We start from the raw sequence: 24275 nt of genomic DNA, 5'->3' as shown, positions 1-24275 counted from the left end.
CATAATCACTGCCGTTCAGTCCTAGGGGAAGTAATGGATGTAGTCATTCTAACTCTTCTGGAGGTCTAGCCTTTAACCAACGTGATACCTCACCAGTTGCAATGTATTCTCATCTCCTGGGCTGATACATGAGGGCCTCGCCCTGTCTGACTGCCTGTAATTCTACTTAATTTAGCTGTCTATGATGATGTCCTGGAGCTGCATGGTAGCAATAGGAGTGGCACAGTATTCTTCATGTCACACTGCCTCCTGAGAATCTGACCGAATCTAGCAGCTTCCGTTCTGACCGCAGACACCTGGGGCATCTCCAGCAGAGGGTATAGGACCACCGCACGGTCATGGTAAATGTTGTGGCTCACCTCCTACTTTTAAAAATTGTTAACCTTTCTTCAGTAAGCTATTAAAAGGAAGCTCTTTTTCTAACCCTCTGTATTCCTGCAGGTGCAAACCTGCCAGATCCAGCCATGCCAACGCAGTTCAGATTTAAATTCTTACTAGGAACCCTGATTTAAATGTGGCTGAAGATTCTCAGGCTGGTTTTCCAGGGCAGCCTGCCAGTGGCTGGTGGCCAACAGTAGGCCTGGTCTAGCAGAACCTGCTTCACCCCTCCTCTTGCCTGTCTCTCGTACTGGCCTTTGAAACGCCCAGCTAGCAGCTGCTGGAGATGGGGTAGCGAGGCCTGTGTTCAGTGAGTGATGCTACCCCAACACCTGATAGGGAGAAGGCCAAGGAAGGGGAAGCAAAAATGACAGCAGTGGAGCGGGAGGCAGAGGAGCCAGGGAAGGGGGCCTCATCGTACTCCAGTGAATTAAGATGCTCACTCAGAAGCTAAGGTAGATGGGGAGCTGTGCTTTGGGCATCCATGTGCAAAGCCTTGAGGACAACACAAAGGAGTCCAGGATCAGTAAGTACGGATCAGGAGGCCAGAGCTTCACCCTGAGCCTGGGTGTGGCAGGCTGAGCCAGCAAGCATCTTGGGTCCTACTTGGTTAGACGTAGCCCTCAGCCGCTGTAGCTGCTCCATCACCTGGAGTTCTCACAGCACTGATGCTTTCAGACAAGCTCCATGAGCAGATGGACGTCTGTGGCACTGCTTCATGGGCCCTGTTATGGTCTGGAGCTGAAAAGTGCCCCGAAGGGTCATTTGATAAAGGCTTGACCACCATCCCGTGGACTCATTGAGAGATGACAGAACCTTGGGGATGGGAGAGGTACAGAAGGAAGTTAGGTTACTGGGGAGGGCACTGAAGGGGGCATAGGGACCCTGGCCCTATGCTGTCTCTCTGTGTCTCTGCCTCTCTCTGTCTTTACCTCTGTATCTGTGTCCCCCTATCTCTCTTTCTCTCTCTCTCTCTCTTTCCCTCTCTCTCTCTCTCCTTCCTGGCTACCATGAGGTAAGCATCCTTCTGCCCCTAGCATTCCTGCCATGTTATACTGTGCTATCACAGGCCCAAAGCAAAGTTCACTGGGAAAACGTGGACTGATGGCCCTGAAACCTGAACCAAAATAAACTTGTGCTTTGTGATGTTCTTGGAGGTTTTATCACTGTGACAGACGCTCCCTGACATTTGCCTCCCACCTCATTGTGGAGCTGTTGGTCACACTCATTTGGAGGGCAAGAAAGGGCTTTGGAATCTCTGTTCCTTCAGCCCTTAGTCACTAGGTGAGTGGTGACAGGGTAGGAAACCTGGTCCCCTTGCCTTTGGCCTGGACAAATGCTAAGGCATTCTTACTCTCAGGGCACAGATGGAAGCTGCCTTCTCTAGGACTCTGCCTGTGATCCGATCTGTCCTGAGGAGTACTGAGTTCCAGACTCTTCCCTAGGTTCCCCCAGAAGCACTTTCCCTTCCCCCTGGGATACTGGGATTGAACCCAGTGCCTTGCACATGCTGGGAAGTACAGTACCACTGAGCCACACCTCCAGCTCTAGGAGCCCGCCCTTCCTGCATTTCCCTCTCAGCAGCTGCTTCTGGAGAACTGCTATGGCTTGTATCTAGATGTCCCCCCAAAGCTTCATGTGCTCCTTAGCTGTAGCTTTTCAGAGGTTTCTGGATCTAGGGTGTGTGAGTATGTGTTATGAGTGTGTGATAACAGGGTTAGTCTACTGACTGAATAGTTTTGGAATGGCTGAATGGATTACCTGGAAATAGAAGCCCCGGCCTGCATGTGGGTGGTGCTGATCAATAGGCTTGAGGTCAGGATGGAATATAAAGGGACAGGAGGAAAGCAAGCTCCCTGCTGCTGCTCCCTGCTTGCTGTCACCTGCCTGCTTTGCCATGGTCTGTTTCTGCTCTGCAATGCCCCTCCCCATGCCACCCCTGCCTTGGAGATTATGAACTGAACCCTCAGCAGACTGAGTTAAAATAAGCCTTTCCTCCTTTAAGTGGTGGATGTTAGGTGTTTTGTCCCAGCAATAAGACAGAAACCAATGTAAGAGAGGCAGGTCTTAAAGCCAAAGTGTCCCTGGGGGAGCATTGCCTTGAAGGAAGGAGCTTTAAGGCAGTGACGGGTGGGCTGTGGTTATTACTGAGAGGTGCTGCACAGGACTGGTCTTAGCAGAACCGAACTGTACACTGGTCCATCCCAGGTTCTTTCCTCTCCAGATGAAACCTTCCTGGGTCGTCACCACTCCAGGAATGCTCAGAGGCTCTCAGGGCTTTGTGGAGTGGACGCTGGAGGAGCCCAAGGCAATATAGATTGCTACAGGGACTGTGTCAGGAGGTGCTGAACACTGAGCATGGTCCCTCATGAGGACAAGGGCTCTGTCAGTTCTCTGCTGACCACTGGGTTGACCATCAGGGTCCCAGGCTACAGTTACAAAGCTGAAGAGCTGCCCATATCGTTGGCAACTTTTTACTGTTGTTTTAACCCACCATGAAGGTAAAATGCAAATTAGATGTTCTAGAATGAATTTAATGGTGTTAGTGAGGTTTTCTGTTATCTTAAAATCACAAACTACAGCAATATGGAAGAAAATCCCTTTAGGAAAACAAACGCTGTCAGCAACTGTTTTTGGTTTATTTTTTTCCTCCAGACACACAGGGATTTTGTGCTTAACTCTATATTTTTCATACTTAGAAAGCTGTGTGTGACTGGCATAATTTTCTAAACTTAAAGGGAAATAATTTATTTGAATAGAGTGGGAAGTGTAAATAATTTATATCTTTAGGCACGAGTGAAAAGTCTGATAGAAGTAAAAAAGCTGGAATACATTTAATATAAATTCACATTTACATTAAATAATCTGAGACTAAGAATATGGTATTAATTTAACAAAGAATATGGCATTAATTTAATTAAAATCAATTCTTAGGGATGAAAATATAGGGTTTTCTTTTTCTTTCTTTCTTTTTTTTTTTTTTTTTTTTTTTTGGTACTGAAGATTGAACTCATGACTTCCACTCTAGGTGCTTTCCGAGGAAGTGGAGCCGTGTGTCCATGTTATGTCGTGTCCATGAATATTCACAGCAGCTTTATCTATAATAACCCACACTAGTGAATGGAGGCTGACTCAGAAGTCTGGTTCTGGAATGGGGTCAGCTGTCCTGCTTCAAACTTACAATGAGCGCTCATGTGTAAACAGCTCATAAGTCGCCACTCCCAGTTTTACAATAAGAACAAATAAATCTGAACAAGCTGAAAATCAGCTTTTCTTGGGCATGTGAGAGATTTAAAGAAGCAGGACAAACCACTACCCTGAAATCTGAAGAGAGCCTGAATGATACAATCAAGTCAACATCGGCTTATCTGAAACAGGAGTTTCGGGAGCTGTGAACTGATACAAATACTTTAATGTCTATGTTGGCCAGTTATTGGAGGTAAATAAGGACTAAAGTGAACTCGAGATATTCTCGGTTCCCGCAGTCTTGAGTTGGGGACAAGGGTTTGTAGGTGGCATGTATTTATGAGTTTTATTTCCAGAAACTATCAGGTTCCTGTGATGAAAAGCTAAAGAAAAACATTAAGATAACCATTAAAAATAACCACTTTGAAATACTGCCAGAACATTTCCTGTAACAAGTGTATCCAGTAGGAAAGAAGGACTTTACCATATCCTCATGACTTTGTTAAAGACCATTTACCCATATCCAGCCCTTCTAGCTCTCCCATGTCATCTGAGAAAGGGCAGAGGTGCAGGGTGGGTTGGGGACTAAAAATCTAAAAAGCTCAGGTAATAGTCCAAGAACAATATTCCACCAGAAGAGTGAAATGTCACTGTAGGATTATACACAACTTTCCCTTCCTGACACATCACATACGGAGTATGAGGCAGATACTCTATGAAAGCATCACATCCAGCAAAGGGCAGCATACAAGGCACACTAAAAGAGAAGAAAAATAACACAGTATGAATAGACAAAGCAGGCATCAGAACTAGACTTGTGCATGACACACATTCTGGAAGGATTAAATGGGGAATTTAACTCTCATTTATGTATTAAGAGTTATAATGAGAAAAGTAGACAACACACAGGAACAGATATATACTCTGAATAGATTTAAAAGTGTCAAAAGGAAGTGATAGAAATTTTGAGCACTGAAACAGAAATAAAGGAAGCCTCTGATAGCTTCCTTAATAAATGGAGCATGACCAAGAGACAGTCAGAGGCTTTGAGGCTGTGCCAGACAGATTCCCCAAGCTGAAAGGCAAAGGGAAACGTGATGGAGGAAAAGAAAGTGATGAGCACAACATCCACGCTATGACTATTTCAGGAGGTGTAACATGAGTAATTAGAATACTCAGGGGAACAGAGAAAAAGGAGCAAATAAATTGTTTAAAGTAAAGGTAAACAGAAGTTTCCCAAAGTCAGTGACAGACATGAAGGTATCAACGATTGTACAAGTGAAATGATTGACAGCAGTAGTCTAAAGAATGGGAAGGAGGAGTTCAAAGAGCAAAATACTTTATTATAATATACCAGCACTACCAATTTTGAAAGTTGTCAGAATCGGCAATATAAAGGAACAGACTCTAGCAACATGGATACATTTCAAAATAGTAATGCTGAGTGAAAGAAGCCAGGCCTCCCAAGAATATATATACTTATTTTCCCTTTTACATAAAATTCTATAGATTGCAAGCTAATTTTGTTCTGTTTTGTGTTTTGAGACAGTGTCTCACTGTGTAGTCCGGGCTGACATCTAACTCAAGACCATCTTCCTGCCTCAGGCTCTTGAGTGCTGGTATTGCAGGCATGCACCATCATGCCCTGCTCACTGAATTATAACCTACTTTATAGCAACAGAAAGCATACTAGTCATCCTGTAGACATGGGAGAGGACAAGTGAGGAAGGAAGGAGAGAAAGGTTACTAAAAGCATGAAGAAACTCTTAGAAATGATGGATATGTTCATTACCTTGATGGAAGAAGCGATTTTGTAGAGTGATGTCTCAAACTCACAAAAGTGTTTCCTTTACAAAAGTGCAACTTATAGTAGGTCAGTTATATTCAAGTTTTTTAAAAAAGTGGGCTTACCCAAAGAGAAACAGTGAGATGTACAAAAGAAGTGAGCATGGATATCTGAGAAGTCTGCCCATAAATTCATGGTGTATATGCACTGTGATCTTATGCAGCTCATTCGGCTCTTTTTAATCTAGGTGTTCTCTGTGGAGTGGGTATTCTGTGTAGTTAGGAGTGTGTTCATATAGATCTGATTGTGAGTGAAGGATGTATTTGTCCATAGATATAAGTTTAGGGTGGAGGTTGCCAGAGATGGCATGGAATATCTGTGCCCACATCTAGGTCTTGCTTGCTGAGTGAGGGTCGCTGTGTATTCTAGGGGGACACAAAGGAAGAGGCACCATCTACTAACTCTCTCTGGATTTCATTGGCCATTGCTGAGTCACATGGTTTTCCCAAGCTGTGAATGGTTTGTGCAGATAGGGCTTTGTTTTCTAGCTTCTGTAGTACAGAACCGACTGTATGGGGGAGTTGGATTGGGTGTTGAAAAAGCCAATCTACAGCACCTTTCCCCGATACAACAGGAGTAACTATCCCAAAGGTTGGTTGAGAAGCTTTAAGTGTATGTAAAAGTTAGACATTATCTGTGAAAATGGTCAAATGAAAACAAAGACCATGTTACTATTTGTTCCCTGCCTAGTTAGGGATACCATCATAGTTAGGTTCCTATGATAAAGTATCATAGAGTAGGTAGCTCTTAATACACTTATTTATTGCATTTGCAGACTGGGAAGTACAAGATCAAGGCACTAACATCCTAGATTCTTGGGCAAGCCCATTTCCTTATAATTAGTCACTATCTCCATGTATCCTCACGTGTCAGAAGTGATGAAAGATCCCTCTAGTGTATCAGGGCATTAATCCTTTTCCTGAGAGCTCTGCAAAGGCTTACCATCAGCTTGGGGAATGAATTTCAATACACAAATTTTGGGGGCACATAAATATGCAGTCCGTTTTATTCATGGCAATGTGTACTCCATGATACATTCTTCCAATTGAGGGTCAAAAATATTTTTTAAAGTTGCATATGTATTTTATTGATTATGTACAGACATTTTTGGTCACCATTCCCTAAACACAGTTTAGTGACTACTTATGTATGCACTTAGGCATTTCCATTAAGTGTTATAAGTAATATATAGATGATTTAATGTGAATCAGGAGGTTTATAGCTCATATGCAAATATTATGCCACATTTATATGAAGGGTTTGAGCATGCTCAGGGTTTGGTGTTCAGACTAATTTTCTGAGGATACTGAGGGTTTATGGTAAAGGAGGAAAAGTTTATCTGTTTTTTTAGATCCATTTCTTGTATTTTGTCATCTAAGCTGCATTTAGTTATTTTTATATGAGATTTTCAGTATAATAATAGCCAACATCTTCCAAGAGTTGGGTTCTGGTATAACCATGGGTTGTATTTAATTGAGATAATCTAATAAAAAGGCAAAAAAAAAAAAAAGCCACTAAAAAGATACTTGGCATTTCCACTAGGGGACAGCAAGTGTAAATCAGATTGAAATCTGCCCACAGAAAAGCTGGTATCACAAGTAATTCCTATTACAAGTTTCCTAAATGTGATCACTTAATTTAATTCATTCATAAAATAACACATGCATAAGTGCTTCATTAGGTTGAAAACAGTGAGGGTAGAATTGTTTCCCATCACTTTTTTTAGATTTGAAACAATCTAAAATTTGGCACTCTGATACATTTTGTATATAAACATGCAATAATATGATTCTTAAAAATTCTTTTCAACTCAAATTCCATGGTTTTATGATTGTATTTTAATCCTTTTAAAGTCTTTTGTTAGGCTGTTAGATTATTTGATTAACCATAACTTGGCATTAGAGTAATGGAAATTTTGTTTGGAAATAACCATCATTATCTCATGGAAAACTTAGGTTACTGCAATAAGTTGACTTGTCTTGGGGAAATCTATGTGATAAATGCACTTGATTAAATGACAGTATAATTGAGGTACAGTAGTGGTGGCGCTATCTTCTGGAATAGAGGCTTGCTGTTTAAAGCATCAATATAATCTTTTTATTTTTAAAAATAGAAAAAGAGAAGCTCACAATGTTCTACATAGCTATTTTTTCTCATTCTCCATGCATTTTTCTTTTAAAGTATGATGTACATAACCTCAGTATTAGTTACTTTACTGAAATTCTGCAGTCACCAAGAAGGTGACACATTTTAAAAGTGACTATTGGCTTGTGGGATAGAGCAGTGGTGGCCTTGAGGAGGTAAAAGGACAGGTGAGATGAGGACCACGTCGTCACTCACATGGTCACCACTGCAGGCTTCTGGATGTGGTTGATTTCGATGTCAGTCAGTGGTCACCACTGTAAACACTACACAGAGTGGCCCACTTTGAGTTTATGCCTGAGCTGTGACGGAAACTGAAACATTTTTCTAAATAGTACTCTTCATGGAGCACCTACAGCTGTCCAGATGTTGAATGAAAGCAGAAAGCAATTCTGAATTGAGAGGGTTCACGTTGCCATGGTTAACACAGTGCCACCCGTTTAAACATTTTGAACTCTCACTTAGAACACATTTTCCTCTCATATGCATTAAAAGGGAAGAAGACACTTGGTTGGCAGTGACTATGAGGGATGAAGGAAAAGCCTCCTAAAGACAGGGTCTCACTATGCAGGTCAGGCTGGTCTCGAACTCACAATGATCCTCCTGTCTCAGCCTCCCAAGTGCTGGGATTACAGGCATGAGCCACCACACCCTGCAGAAAAGTGTCCTTTAAAAATAGTCATCTATCACTACCAGATGCCAGAGTGGAACAATGTCACATGCACTCTTCATACCGTTGCCCTGGTGGGTTGGTTCACTTGGTGCCAATCAGGGGAGGTCACCCCGTTTCTGTGGTCCTGAGGTCTCAAAGTCTCGGACCCTCCAGCACAACGCAGTATCTGATGTTACTGGTATAAATTCCTCATTTCAACTGCATACACACTAATCTCAGAGCAGCTGAAGCCGCTCACCATATTCACGAGGTGAGCGCTTTAGTTCACTGTGGGATGACTTACCCAAGAGGAGTGTGTTAAGTATTGGTGGCCTAGGTTCAAATCCTGGCTCCGTTCTTTATTCTGTGGCTTCCATAAAGTGGAGACAGCATTGTATACTATTTAGGGTTGATCTGAGAATTACACAGGTACGCACTTGTGAAACTACTAAGATGATTTTATTTTCTCCAGTGGTTTTCGTGCAAGATGTAGATATGAAAATCAGGTTAGAATTCTCGCTAATAATTCACGGTTGGCCTTAGACAAGTCCTTCCACCATGCTTGGCTTTTTTTTTTTTTTTTTTTTTTTTTTGTTCCAGGGAGGGACTCGAGGTCTGCGCTTACCAGGCAACCTTGAGCCACTGAGCTAAACCTCCAGTCCATTGGCTTCCCTTTCTTTTGCAGGGTCTTACTGCTTCAAAAGTAACGAGGGCTCTAAAATGGTCTCAGTAGTTGTTGTGGAATGAAGTAAGTTCAAAATGAAGACATTCTTTCTAACACTGCATGAAGATGTATTTCTAGAGTGTGGTACATATGAAATGAAGTTGGCTCTCTCCACTAGGAAACACTGCAGAGCATCACTGTGATAAAAATCTTCAAGGTGTGAACACATACACACACACACACACACACACACACACACACACACACGCCTCTATCCTTTACTGTGATTGTCAATCCACTATCATCTCTGCCAACACTGGATAAAAGGATAAAACACATTTATTTTGTACAGAGCGGCTGTCAGTGTGCGAGAGTCCACGGTGCATCTTCAGGGCAGCAGCAGCAGCGAGCCCAGCACTAGGGAGCCCCGTGCCCGTGGGCGCCCCGTGTGCCCTACCCGGACGCGCATAGTCAGACGGCGCACCGGCTCCCCTGACGCCCCAGTGCAGTCTGGCTCCGGGTCTGCAGCAGACCCCCGGCTCCAGCCGAGCATCAGGCGGCGCTGCTCGCGTGTGGGGCTCGTCGGCCGCAGGGCCAGGTGGCGGCTGCGGCAAGAGACGCGGGACTCGGGGGCGTCCGTGGCTGGGCTCTCGGGGCGCAGCAGCCGCAGGCGGAGGCGCCCGCCGCGCGCGCCGGGATCGGGATCCAGAGCCGCGGCGCCCTCTGCCCGCAGGCGCTCGATCGGGGGCTGCGCGTCCTTGTGGCGCTCGTCACTGTCACCGTTGCCGTCGCTGTCGTGGTCGTCGTCCTCCTCGCTGGAGACCCAGCGGGCGCGGGCTGGGCCACGACTCCCCCGGGCCCGAAGCGCGCGGCTCAGTAGGCGGTCGGAGGCGCGCAGGAGGCGGCGGCGGCGGCGGCGGCTGTGGGGCTCCGGGGCGGGCGTGTCCCGGGGCGGGCAGGGGGCAGCGCTGCTTGGTGCCCGCGTGGGCGCGAGGGGCGCGGCTCCCGTCCCTCCGCCGCCGTAGGTGCGGGCCCGGGGGCGCGGCGCGGGGTCCCCGAGCAAGAGCGACTCCGTGCGGCGCGTGTGCGGGCTCTCGAGCAGCGCGCAGAAGCGGTAGGCGGTGCGCGCACGGGGCACGTGCGACAGCGAGAGCGCAGCCTGCGAGCGCGGGTCCCAGTCGGTGCAGCTGGCGCCGTCGTCTGTTGCGACCTCCTCCGCCCGGGGGCTCTGGAGGGCGGCCAGGGCTAAGCGAGGCGCGAGTCGCGGTGGGATGCAGAACTCGGGGATGCGGTCCGGGGTAAGCACGTTGGCGCAGGCGGCGGGGGAGCGCGCCTTGGAGCGGCGGGCGCGACTCCTGAGGATCCGGTCCCTGCCCCGCAGCAGCCGCTCCAGGCACCACATGTGAGGCCGGCGCGGGCGCGGTTACTCTCTGCCCAGGACTGACTCCCTGCAGCACACAGACCACCCGCACGGCGCACTCTGCGGTTTCGCTGCCTTGCTGGGACAGGGCTGACTGTAGCTCACGGTTGTGAACTGTTTGTTGTTTAGTGATGGAACATCGCTTTTCTCCTGTCCTGTCAGATGCCTTATCGCGTGCAGTTGGGGTCGCGCAGCTTTGTGCTTCCCTTCACTGACCTAAAGCACAGATTCTCAGTGCTGGCTTCTGACTTTGGTCGCCCTGGTGCCAAAAGGCGCTCGGCTTTGTGCTTTGGTGCCCTGAATCCGTAAGGGACTCTTGTACTCTAGCTCCCAGCGAGAATTATTATTATTATTTGTCTCCTCCGGGAAGTTGGCTTGTTCTCCCTTTTTAGATTCAGCCCCCGCAGAGCTCTCCTTCCCTGGGAACTGAGCACGCCGCTCGGGTCCCGCTTGTACCCGATGTTACCTTGTAAATTGCTTCTCCAAACAGTGTTAGATGACTTCGTGTCGCCCACCGGAAGAGGCACGCAGCTTCGCAGGAATTCAAAGCTCGCGCTGCAGGTTCAGCACCGACGTCAGGGACAGCTGGCCTCAGCTTTTATACCAGCTGGCGTTGGCTGCGCTGCCTGGTAACCTGACGCCAGGCCCTGCCCTATCCCTCTGCCACGTGTCGGGATTTGCCGGGCAGACTCGCAGCCTGTGGGTTTTCCTGCTTTGGGTGAAGGTATTCTCCCAAACCCTGAACCGTGTTTGTTTCCTGGTGTGTCAAAGTTTGTTTCCTGCCGTGCCAAAGAGGATTAAATTGACTATGGAACCGGGTCATTTTTGAGGATCAAAACCCCAAAGGAAGGTGAATGCGGGAACATTCTGCTTTCACCCTTCAGAAGAAAACAAAAGTAGGGCTTGTTTCACTCTTACTACCCTTCTAGGAATCCTGTGTTTCCGTTGCACAGCTTTTTAAGTTGTTTATTGCTTTCTGGTTTTCTGTTTTTACTTTAGATGGGCTGAGTTGAATTTAAATCACTGTGGGTTGGAAGGAATTTCATAAAGTGCTGGAAAATTTCCATATCGGCCTGGGTGGGTGAAATGGGTGTAACATATAAAATAATCACCTACTGTACACTGAAGATTAGGGCCCTTTATTGTATGTACATTATACTTCAATTAAAAAACATAACCTATTTCTTGAGCCATGTATGATTTTTGTTTAGGAAAATATATTCCTTTTTTAAAGAAATATATTCCTGAGTATGTCTGGGCTATTGGAATCATCTTTGGAGGCACTGTGACCGTATCTGGCCAACCAGGAACCCTTTTCCTTCAGTTTGAAAACTGACTCGGGTTTATTTTGTAGGGGAGTTGTTTCCACCTAGCTCTGGCAGATAGAGAGTTGAGCATTTTGTTCAGGGCGTGGTGTACGATGTCTCTAACATGTTGCCTTCAAATTGCTTTTCCAATAATGTTGAATGAATTAAACTGCCTCCATGCGAAGGTGTCCTCAGAAGAGGGTGTATGTATTTTGTTCCCAGAGCACACAGTTGCTGTGTAGGTGACTTAGATATAGTCTCTAGGATTGTCTCAGAAACCCTGTGAGTTCTGGCCATCCTTGTTTTATAGATGAAAAACTTTTCAGAGGTCAAATAACTTACCCATGGTCACACACCGATGAGAGGAGGCGGGGGAGATAATACCCACTAATGGGCAGTGAATGTTTTTTGGGGTTAAATTCAGAAACCTGTGATAATATAAATTATGGCACATGGTAAACACATAGGAGCAGTGGTTATTATTGGTGAGGATAGCAGGAATATTGCATAATGGTTGAGGAAACTGGGTCGGAACTCATAGCTGATTTTGATACCAGAGTGGGAGCTCACCATGAGCAAGTTACTTAGCCTTTCTGAGCTTCCATCTCAAATTAGAATTACTAATGGTGTTTACCTGCATTGTTGTCACGGTATAAATTAAGAGAATGCATGTGAACTGCTTAGCACGGAGCTTTGCATACTCATGTCAGATACTGTGTTTATTATTACAGAGGAAAACAAATGCTAATTAGTTCATTCATTCACTCAAAGCAGTATTAATTGACTGCTTTCTGGGTCCCTGCCACTGTGCTTGGCAGGTGGGTCCAGGCTGTTCCAGGTGATATCAGTTATGTTCATGCATCAGAAGAAAAAGGAGGAGGAGAAGGGGGGGGGAGGAGGAATTAGTATTAAATAATGATATATTTGAATTCTGTCTTCTGAGGGAGAAGAGGCTTTTTTTGTCTTTTTGAGACAGGATCTCACTGTGCAGGTCGGACTAGCTTTGTGCTCACTTTGTAGCTCAGGCTGGTCTTGAACTCACAATGATCCCCCTGCCTTAGTCTCCGAAGTGTTGGGATTACAGTCATGTGCCATCACTCTGGGCTAAGAAGAGACTTCTGAACACCAGTTAGACATTTAGTTTGAAAGGTAAGATTGGAGAGCCCTGGAGTTTATTCTAGAGACAGTTCTTTTCTATCTTGATACCACCTTTATTCCTGGTCCTTTTTTTTTTTTTTGGTACCAGGGATCAAACTCATGACCTCATGCTTGCCAGGCAGGTGTTTATGCCACTGAGCTAAATCCTTGGCCGTTGGTCCAAATTCTTGTGCTGAAGCTAAAACTGTGGGATGATAATTACCAAAGGGTACACTTCTTATTCAACTTTTCTTTCTAAACAAGGCGTTGTTAGCTTTGTGCAAGCAGAGAGAGCCTCTGGTGAAAATGAAGAGGAGCACAGGTCAGAGTTCAGGCTGAGAAGTTGGCTGAGATGTTGTTAATCAGCTTATTAATCTGTTCCAAGCCCAAACTGTAAAATGGGGTAGGGTCTATCACATAAGATGTAAGACTGCTCTAAAGATTAAAAAATCACCTATGAAAATGGTTAGCAGCCACCAAATGCCCACTAACAGCTGTCATTATTGTTGTTGTTGTTATGCTTGTTTCCTTGGCAGGGAGTTAGCTGATTCACATAGGTTCCTTTAAAAACATTTCTCTGCATAGCCAAACAAAGGTTTAGTGTTTTTTAAAATTAATGATTCACTTTCTTCAGTAATACCTAAGAAGCATTTCGTGTACAATGCTTTTTGAAATCAGCAGAGATGTGCCCTTGAGTGCCTGGGGCCCTTGACTATACACTAAGCCTTATTTTTACTCAACTCAGAAGTGTGAGCCAGCCAGGACTCAGGAGGATGATGTGACAGGGTCACAGACTTATTCAGAGGAATACTGTGGTCATCCTGAGCTCATTGCTGTAGCCATAGGAACATTTGGTAATGGAGCTGGAAAACAATTCGTGATGTGAGCGTAAACAGATTGCATGTCACCAAGCCTGGAGGTGCTTGCAGATTAAAAGGAAACTGAACATCTCAAAGCAGAGTTGGGAGGGAGGTGAGGGAGAGAATAGTGAAAGGGTACAATGTTAGATGAGGCATAAATTCTGCTGGCCTATGGCACAGTTGGGTGAATGTAGTTAGCAATGATGCACTGTAGATCACAACGTCCCTAGGAGAGAGTCTGTGCTCACTGTAAGGATACGATAAAAAGTTTAAGGTGATCAGTATGCTAACTATCCTGGTTAGATCACTATACATGAATCAAAACATTACACTACAAAATATGCAGTTAGGATGTGTTGATTAGAAGGAAGATGCAGACTCACAAAACTAATACATAGGGGATTAGATAGCAGGCAAAGCAAGAAGAGAGCTTAAAGCGAATAAAATACTAGTTTCTGATGTGTGCATCCTATTTGATCTGGTAGAACATGGAGAGTTAGAAGGAACACAGGCCAAGTGGGCAGGCCATGTGCATTTTACCTTACCTGGTCACTGACTTGTGGGGCACTGGACAAGTCCCTTAGTTCTCTGGGGGTTTCTGTGTCTCCATCTGTCTGGTAAGGGATTGGATTAATCAGACAAACTTAAAGTTTACTTCTGGCCCTAACACTGTGCTTCCTCCTAGCTTACCTTCCTAAATTTTACTGTTTATGACATAGTTGCTTATGCTGTGGCCTTTTCAGCATCTTTTTTTGTCCCCAAATCCTTGATTTTCCTCCAAAAACTCTTGGGTGGATGGGTCAGGGCAGAGGTGTGGATGTCAGGTGATGTAAAGTTAGAATTAAAAAAAATTTAAACAGTTGTTGATGCTTAAGAAATATTGCCTAACTTTGACTTGCAATTTAACAGAAATATTTTGCTTGTTTTTATGACTCGGTCCCTCACTGTAGTTTTTGTTTTGTAATTGCCTTTATTGTCCTCATTGCCAAAAAGCCCGAATAAAGGTCAGAATTATAATTATGGGATTTTTTTTTCAGTTCATCTCTGTATGGAGTTTCTGGTAAAGGACTGTGCTTGAGGGATGCCAGTGGTGTTTCTTCCTGACATTAGCTATGCTAGTTTTAAACTGACACTGTACATATCTGACTCCTTAAAAATACTGAAGATTTGGGGCATTTTAATGGGTTGGAGGCCCATAACAAGTTTTCAGAACAAGTTGAAAATGGAAGATAGTAAGATTTTTAAATTATATGATACTACTATTTGTAGTAAAAAGTTTGAGCTGAAGTTTCCACCTTCCAAGTTTTTATTTTGGCGTTATCTTTCTCAAGGAAGATCTCTGAGGATTACTAGTAGCCCCGTGGTGATTAAACTGTGTAACTGTTGGCAGAGAAATGGGGCTGGGGCTCAGTGAAGTAAAGGGAGGTAATACGTTCTGTGCTGTGTCATTTTAAGTAAATCACAACATTACTTCAGTTTTCTACATTGTGCAGACAGTACTACTACCTGACTTACTGTCTCACCAGCTGTGTCAGTTATTGTGGGAGGGTTAACCCGGCTTTGCAGTCTGGATTGGTGGAGTACACTTCCTGGTGTGTCTGAGGTGTGACCCTTGGGGTCTATAGCTGGTCCCTTTCCCCTTCTCCGCTCACCAGCTGCCAAGAACTAAGCAGCTTTGCTCGATGATACTGCTTTTGCATGATACACCTTCTTTGGAACCAGATGACCATGGACTGGATCCCCTTAAAATGAGTCAAATTTAACCTGTCCTTCTTTAGGTTTGGGTGTTGAGGGTTGTGTCCGGTTACAGGAGAACTGATGGATGTAGAAATCTTCTGTGAGGATTATATGGAAATGCCTACCTAGGCATAATAAAGTATAGCTTACACGTAACAAAATGGAACGAACATGTAAGAGCACATTTATACATTACTCTTTCAAGAGTTTACATAGAAATACAAGGAATGAGTATGCAAGGCATCACTAACACTCGTTTCTCTGAGTAGGTCGTACCCTTTGTTCCACTCACTAAAGTGACTTTTTCTTCTCTATTTCTAAAGGACTTCGCATTTAAGAAATATGTACTTTGTATCCTTAAAAACTTATGTCAAGAGCAATAAATACATAGTCTTTGGGATTAACTGCCTCGCAGTAAAGCATTCAACAAACGCTTGCGACTACAGTAAATCCTAGCGTGTCTTAGGTTTCTGTCTATGGGATTTCAACAGCTTTTCAGAGAACTGTTTCGTCGGCAGTTTATTCTCTGCAGAGATTCGGTATCCCAGCGGGCAGTTCCATTTCACTAGGCTGAAGGTCATTCCCGCATATACTGTATTCCCATTTGAGGTCACAGCACAGCAGAGCCAGTTCAAAGCCAGCGAGAGACACAGGGAACGATGAACTGGCAACCATAGTCAGGAGACTGAAGAACAGGAAGCCCTGGGTGCTGTGGTGCCCTCCGGGTGGTGAAGCCCCGCGGAGGGAGGGCTCCTTCCGCCGTCTCCACGCGCGTTTGTCTCCGGGAGCTTTTAAATTACTCAATAGAGTTCTCCCCGCACCCATCGCCTCGGTCCGGGTACCCGCGTGCCCTGGTTCTGCCCCTCGCGACCGGACCCGCGCACGCGCACAAGCAGGCACGCACGCGGGCACGCAGGTCCCACGCTCGCTCCGATGGCGGCGCGCCTGCGCGGACGGAACACGCTCCGTGCGGGTTGAGCGGTGCGCCGCCGCAGGGGCAGGGTGCCCGCCCGGGTCGCCGCCTACTTCGTTCCGGCTCCGCGCCATGGTGCTGGAGTCGGTGGTCGCAGACCTGCTGAACCGCTTCCTGGGGGACTACGTGGAGAACCTTGACAAGTCGCAGCTGAAGCTGGGCATCTGGGGCGGTACGCGCGGGCGGCGGCGCGGGCCTGGGGACGGATGGGCGGGCTTGGGCCAGGACCTCGGCGGAATCGTGGGTCAGTGCGGTCGGCCGGGTGAGCCGCGCCCGTAAGGGGTCAAGGTCCTGCGCTTGCAGCTGCTTCCGGGCGGACGGGCGGCTAGCGGGGGTTGGGCTGAGGGATGTCCCCCGGCACGCTGAGCCAACACCGCCCGCAGTTATGTGCTGCAGCGATACAGAGCAGTCCTAGCCCAGACCTGCATCATCATCATCATCATCGATTAGGTGCCTGGGCGCCGGAAAACGCTCGCAGCCTTCTGGTCCTCAGCGATTAGCCGCGCAGAGCGGATTCTGAGTAGTGTACTTAAGCGTTCTTCCCGGAGCTTCCTTAGGGCTAGGGGTGTGGCTTGGGGGAGGGCTGGAGCCCGGCGTGCCCGAGGCCCTGGTTTCCAGTGCGGACACTTAGTTATTTGCAAAAACTTTGCCTTCAGCTTTGTGGATATTGCGAATACTTTCTTCTTCTGTGGAAGATTTTGTCAGCTTTAGTGGGAAATGCAGAAAAGTACGCAAATGTGGTAGTTACTGAATCAGTTAAGGAATGTTTAGGAACCTGCTCTAAAAGGGAAGCTACCTATTAAGGTAGCTGTGGAGCCCTTGAAATGTGATGAGTGTGAACTAAGACGTGGTCCAAATGTAATATAAACACTGGCTTTTGAGTATGAACGTTTTTCGTAATACGACAGGATAAAAATGTGCAATTTCAGTAATTTTTAAAATCCTCATCTATTGAATGATGATATTTGACTATATTGGGCTAAATTAAATGTTACTAAATTTTATTTCTCTGTTTCTTTTTACCTTTTTTGTCTCTTTTTCCGTTTTGGCTTTTTTGAGACAGAGTCTGGCAATGCAGTTCAGACTGGCCTTGGACTCACTTTGCAGCCCAGGCTAGTCTCGAATTCGCAAAGATCCTCCTGCCTCAGCCTTGGATTATAGACATGCACCATCACTCCCAGCTTCATCCTTTTTTTGTGTTTATTCGTTGTTGCTGGGGTTCAAGCCCCAAGGCCTTGTGCATTCATGTCATATGGTACACTGTACACCCACACCCTGATACTGTTTTCTGTATTTTAGAATATAGTGTTCAGACAGGCCCTACGGGAACTGTATAATAGGCTCAAACAAATTTATTTTTTTCACGGATTGTGTCGAATGCATATCTACTTGGATATTCATTCTCTCAGCTTTATCGATCCACCTCTCCGATTTTATAATTTTGCTTCATAATTTGTGGTTACTACAAAGGAAGAGAGAAGTTAGGTACTTTTATTTACAGTTACTGTTCAGCATATCTTCATAACACCAATTTCCCTTAAAATAGAATATCTGAATTGATTATTTCTGTTCTTAGTAAATATTACTAAAAAAAGTAGCTTGAAACATTTTGGAATGAACAAATGGGAGTATAAACTTGATAAAGCTTTATGAAATTGTAATATTGATGGTATGCAAAGATTGAAAATTTTATATGGTTCTAATTGAAAATTATTTGCATTATCAGATTAGATTTGCATCTTCACAGTTGGGTTTTTCAGTTTTTTTCTTGTTGAATTTACACGTTTTCAAGAGGTGAAGAATTCACATAGTTGATCTTATAAGTGTTTGGAAATAACTGTGTTGATACTTGGTAATGGTAGTATTTGACTAGTTTAAGTAGTTTTTTTGGTGAGCAAGTGACTTTGGTCCCCAGGGGGTGGGAGGATATTTGGCAGTATTCTGCCATGAAGAATTACACAGCCTTCAGTGTTAGTTGAGACACTGGTGTAAAGAGAATGAATGCTAAGATTGCCTTCTGCATGTATAGGAGATGTACAGAGCACTGCACGCAGCGCATTTTAGTAGGGCCGTTGAAAGAGGACATACAGTGGGGAGAGGAAACAATGTGTTAAAAGTGACTGGAAGTTATGTTGCATAATTTTTGGATGGTCTCAGGAAGTGGTTTTAAGATTTAGAATACTGTGTTTACATGATTTAAAGAGGATTGGGTTGTATATAAACTTGTACATATATAGGCACTCAGCAAAATCAATAATAAAAATAATAAATGTTTTTAATAATAATAAAAGGGACAGGGGATTAAGTATCAGAATTGGGCCGTGGGTATTGCTTTTGAATTAGAGAAGCTGCTCCCCTCAAACAAAACCCAACAAATAACTGAAGCTATTGTTTTTCTTTTGGGTTTTCCTCTTAAAGTGTTTATTAATACCAGGCAGTTCTCAGTATTTTTAAATGGGTTTAGGCAGAATGCCCTTTCAAAAATTGCTGTTTTAAAAAAATTAGACCCTAAGTATTTACTAGTTATAGGACCGTGGGCAAAACATTTTAATTCTCTTAAGTCTTAGTTTCCTAACCTGTAAAGTGAGTAGGATCTATAATGATGTGAAAATGTCTCGTGATTGTTAGTACTAACAGGAATGATGATAGTAATCCCACCTGAGTGATGGAAAAAAGTTTACTTATTTCCTAAGTATATTTCTTTTAAATTCAAACTCTGGTGCCTTACAGTCTATAGAAGGTAGAACTAGCATTATGTATCTAAACACTTCTTATTTTCCCAGGGAATTTCTTAAAAAGTCTGATTGGGTTTGCATTTACCCTCCTGCCAGCTGGTGTGGAATTTGGGTTTGTGAAGATTGAGAGGAATGCCTGGTGGACACGTGTTGCTGGTGCAGATAGGAGGATTTACTTAGGTTTTTGTTCTCCACATCCTGGCACCAGAAGAGAAATTGCACAGCCCTCAGCTATCTGGGGTGCATCCAGGATGTAATTGTTTTATGCGCAGCGAGTATTTGGAAAGTGTGTTGAAATCTAGGTCTTTTGCAATGTAGGTACCGGGGTAGGCTCTTTGCCAATTTGATTTTCATAGTGATTTAGTGTGGAGGAGCAGGGACATCTCTGGTGAGACCTTTGGTTCTCAACTTGGGTTAGAGGAGTGGAGTACACAGGTGGCCAGGAGATGTTGGTCGGAGGGAGCGGCTGAGGTGGCCGTAAAGAGGAACAAGGTAGGGAGTGCTCAGAAGCCCTGCAAGCCAGACTGCTCTGTGGGGTTTACTGTCCCATCTTTCTCTCGACTCCCCGTTGCTTGCCAGTACCCATGGAGTAGGGGTGGCGAACCTTTCAGAGCTTTCAGTGACATGAACAGCCTACTGCTGCACACGTGCTGTAGGTTTGCCATCACTGCCGTAGCCTGATCCCTTATTTGAAATTCTTGGGGCCAGAACTGTTTTTGCATTTTGGGTTTTTGTCCCCAGATCTTGGAATATCTGTACATATGTAAAATGAGATTTCTCTGTGTGAGATCCAAGTTTAAACACAGTATTCATGTATATTTCGTATGTTCCTTACATGTCTTACGCATGTAGCCTGAGTGTTTTTAGTGTCAGTGTACTTTGACTGTGATGCTTCATGTGGCAGTGTGGCAGGCAGCATTCCAAAGGTTTGGGATTTTGTAGCAGTTTGGTATCGGGTCCTGATCTAGATCGCCCATCTCCCAAATGAGTGTACGGCAGAGGTTAAATTAAAAGAGAGAAATTGTATGATTTTTTAGGGCTTCAAGAGGGTCAAGACCCTTTAATTAAGCCCGAGACTCAGAGGGCTGAGACAGAGATTTCTCTGGACCGCCCATTTTATTTATGAGGTCCAACAACAAGGGGTGGGGAAACTGAGGAAAGTGCAGGCAATGAGCAGGACCTTGGGAGTCACTTCAAGGACGTCTCCAAGAAATGAATCAAGTCAGTTCAGTAGCTCTGTCTTATCATGAAGACATGCTAGGAGTGACTGTAGGAGTAATTTCTGCAGCTGCAGTCTTTACCTAGTTAATTAGGGTTGGAGCCAAGTGTCTGAAGCTGTGGCCTTATTTTGCCCTTTGAGGTATCCCTGACCTCACAGGCCACTATAGGCCTTAGCCAGGACCAGTGATTCATAGAGGTTCACTTACTATGAATCAGCTCCCGTCGCCAGGCAAGGTGCCTAGGCCTAGGACAGACTCACAGATAAACATAGAAAGCCAACTAGTAAAATTTAAGTCCTGCTCAGAGCTGCTTTTAATGGTCTCGAACAGTTTGGATTTTGGGTGTTTCATCAGGGATGCTGCCCGTGGCGGTGAAGCAGAGCAGCATTGGAAAGGAGGATTAGCTCTGAGGTGGCACCAGGAATTCGGGAGCCTGGGTTCCAACCCTGACTCCGGTGCTGCCAGGTTGTGTGGCTTTGGTAGGTCACACTGAGCAGTGATGTTTGCTTCTTAATCTGTAAATCAGAAGGATGGGCCAGGTCTTGTCTTTCCTCGTGGGAGCAAACCCAGAGCAGCCTGAGCCCCTTGTGAGGTGAGCAGGTAAGCGCTCTGCTGCTGACCCTGCTGCGTGGTGAGAAGAGGTCCGGTGAGCCAGATGCTGTCCTGTGTGTTCTTTGCTCACTGCTGGGCATTACACTGGTAATCGACGGTCCAAGGCTACAGTATTATCATAAAGGGAGCTGTAGGGCAGTGTGGGAATGAAAGAAAAAGAAGATCTTTTGTTTTCTTCCCTCAACACATTGAAAATAAAAAAAAAAAAATAAAACAAGACTCAGGTGCCCAGATGTTTTTAAGCCTGTAGAGAAAAGTTGAAAAGTCCTTTGTTGCAGGCCAACACCTGGTGTAACCGAAGGCCTGGTTTCTTACCCACTTGTCCTGTAGTATATACACTAATCCACAGAAAGATCCTTCTGGAGTGTAAATATATGTTATCAGATGAAGCAGCATTATGGGTTAGAAAATGAGAGTCAGCGCTTTGTAACCATTCTGCTAGGAAGTGAGAGCACTACTCACCCTCACGGGATCCCTCCTGCGTGGGAGGGAGAAAGTTCAGGAGGGCTCCGGGTGACTGCAGCTTGGACCTTCCTTTGCCAGGACTTCCCCTTTCAGGAGTTGCTGTTCTTCTCTTCCCCGGCTGCTCCCTGCAGTCTCCATGCAGATCAGAAGCAGTGTCCCTTGGATAGTGAGGCGTCCATGGCTAGGCTGGTGTGAAATTTGTTCATGAATTGCTACAGTATTCTCCTCATGTTTCCTAAAACTGGTCATTAAAATAACTTGATTCCTTCTTTTCAATAATTTCCCTGACTTCTTTGGGAAATGAGTGTGTGTACATTTTGTTACACTTTCAAATGAGTAGAGAATGCTTCTGTCACAGGTGCATACAGAAATCTGTAAGTCTGTGGCACCGAGTGTTCCTGTTTTACCCAGTGTCCTGGGTTAGGGTGTGATATGTTTGGATATTGGGTGCTTTTGAATTTTAATCACAGTTTTTGATGACTGTCTCTTTTTATATGAAGAACATTGGCCATGGAGTCAGGAGACATAGTTTCTATGCTTACTACTGCCACAAAAATATTGGAGAATCTTGGATAAATCTCTTGATGTCCTTATGGTTTATTCATGTATAAATAATGAGGGAGGATTAGATTTATGTGGTCTAAAACATAGCTTGGGGATTTCTTTTTCTTTTTGTTGAGAAAGTAGATTTTCACCCCGCCCCCACAGGTTTGCCTGCGGCCTGTCCTTCCTTCTGTGTGCTGCTAACAATATCCCTTGGCTGGTGCTGCCTGCGCTTCTGCCCTGGCTGTACTAATTTTAGTTACCCTTTTTGTTTCTGGAATTTTTTTCCATCTCTCTGAAAATGCAGAGAGTGAAAGTAGAGCCCACAAGTACACAGGCTTCCCAGCCTGGTGTCTGCTCTCCTCTGGCATTTTTTCCTCTCAAGGAAGTAGTTTGACCTTCTGAGTTAAAGTCCTGCTCCGCTGCTGCCCTGCTGTTGCAGAGTGGTGCTGTGAGCCCAGCCTTGGACACAGAGGACGGAATGGTGGCCCTGCTGCTTACAGGTCCCTGTGATATTTTGAGGCCCATCCTTTAACCGCACATTAAACCTCAGTATATCTGTATGCTTTCTTAGTATGTCTGTCCTTCTGCCCAGGGGGCTGTGAGGGTCCAGTGGTGTCATAGATCTGGAAGTACTCTCTAAAAATAAAAGTTTATGTCTGTACTGGAGTTGCTTCTGCCCCGTACGGTGTGCATCCTGAACCGATGAATTCAGCATTGGTGGAGTACTTGCTATGAGGAGAGTCAAGGGTTTATAGTTAGGTTGGGTTTATATAAAGTGTTAAATATCGCAAAGAAGGTGCAGCTGAAACTTCTGAGAAAGTTGGGGGAGGTAATTTCAGGTTAGAGGTTTTAACACCAGCTCTATAATTTTTATATTTATTTTCTAGGTCATTATGTATTTTAAAAGCTGTTCTTATACTTACTAGGCATAGTTCTTTATTACCCCACTGCCATTGGAGTTTTATTCGCAAATAGATGGATTTAGTTGTTCTGTAATGTAGCACCTTTTTTTTTTTTAAAGGTTTCTCCAATGCTTGATGTCATTTGCCAATTTTAATGGATTTAGTTCCATTTCTGTCTTCTGGTTTGAGAATGAAGATTCATAGATAAATATGGGTTAAAGATTTACCCTTTGAGATTAAAATCTCCACGGTGGGCCTTAAGATCTGATGTGTGACTTTATGGCTGTTGTACAAAGTGTTTATAGTGTGTTAAGGAGACTCCCAAGCTCTCCTGAGGAGCCCACCATACCTGCTGCTTCCCCTTAGGCAGGGCTTTTCACCCTTTTTCCTGGCCCTGTTAATCTGCAAGCTGCTGCCTCCTCTTTGTGTTGGGGCTCCTGGCTCCTCCTCTAGTGCAAACAGTGTGCAGAATGGGATTGTTATAGTTACGTTGTCAAATAGCATTCACATTGTTTTTCAGAGCGGAAGTACGCATTTATTTGTTAGATTTTGGATAGCAGAAATAGGTAGTTCTGTTAGTTTTTTGTCTGCAGATAAGATAGAAGATACAGGAGGAAATGATATAAAATATATTGAGGTCATGTTGACATTGGGATTTACCTTTATTTTCCCATTTCCCTTATAATCTGGTAAGTGGATAAAATATATGACAAGTAGAAAATATTGAAAAAATAAAAAGCCATCTTTAATCCACCACCCAGTTATAATCTCTTGTGAGCTCTTTGCCCATCTTTTTAAATACACTTGTTTAACTTCATTACCTGTATTGGTGCTGTTCAGTGTTTCCCAATGTGTTACTTCATCACAGAGCCAAAATTTGTGCATTGGAAACATCCCTTATTTCAAAAGATTTTTTTTTTTTTACACCTGTTGTGTTACTGTCTTGGTAGTTGTTTTGAAAACTTCACCTCTAATGCCAATGACTTCTGAGCGCTCCTGGTGATGCTTAGATCCTCCCAGGCAGGTATGCAAGTCTTCCTGTGCACTTCAGCTATTGCTGGAGTAGTTTGAATGGCTTTAGTAATGCACTAGCGCTGTGCATATCTGTTTTGTTGGTTTGACTTCCTAGTTGTGTTTAGTATGATTCATTGTTTGATAGACTAAAACCCAGGAATATATGTACATCTTATATGACTTTACTGCAAATAATACTTAAGGATTTTTTTTTGCCAACTGCCAAGCACATGCCACTTTTTTGCAGTTACTGTGTTAGTCCTAGATTTGCACTGGTGCCAGCCTGTCAGTCCTGACTCCAAAATCACTCTACTGTGACTCCATGTCTTTGACTCTGAAGTTACTGCCTTAGTTTAAGTTTTTTTGTTGTGTTGTAGGTGCTAGGCTACTGCCTATATTCTTGCCTCCTCCTCTTGTTTTATAATACTTTTCAGCAATTTATTTTAGCAAATTTGAAAACTACAAAAACCCAGAAGATG

The 24275-nt window shown here is 44.5% G+C and overlaps 2 protein-coding genes across 2 annotated transcripts in view; one reads left to right on the top strand and one right to left on the bottom strand.

Annotated features, from left to right (window-relative positions):
* Positions 1 to 9189: 9189 nt before the first annotated feature.
* LOC134474762 (C2 calcium-dependent domain-containing protein 4A-like) lies at positions 9190 to 10399 on the bottom strand. The gene has a single exon (XM_063243356.1). The coding sequence runs from the start codon at positions 10268 to 10270 to the stop codon at positions 9257 to 9259; it is 1014 nt and encodes a 337-aa protein (XP_063099426.1). The 5' UTR covers positions 10271 to 10399; the 3' UTR covers positions 9190 to 9256.
* A 5608-nt stretch (positions 10400 to 16007) lies between these two features.
* LOC106027237 (intermembrane lipid transfer protein VPS13C-like) overlaps positions 16008 to 24275 on the top strand; it is a 130462-nt gene continuing 122194 nt past the window's right edge. The window contains 1 exon segment of the mRNA XM_063243363.1: positions 16008 to 16474. Within this exon segment, the coding sequence (XP_063099433.1) occupies positions 16375 to 16474 (100 nt within the window). The 5' untranslated portion in view covers positions 16008 to 16374.

Source organism: Cavia porcellus, unplaced genomic scaffold (assembly GCF_034190915.1).
Source record: "Cavia porcellus strain 051 isolate PalLab524CR breed Dunkin Hartley unplaced genomic scaffold, mCavPor4.1 scaffold_38, whole genome shotgun sequence".
Classification (NCBI taxonomy): domain Eukaryota; kingdom Metazoa; phylum Chordata; class Mammalia; order Rodentia; family Caviidae; genus Cavia; species Cavia porcellus.
Note: the sequence above shows the minus strand (reverse complement) of the source record. Positions and strands in the feature narration are given on the sequence as shown.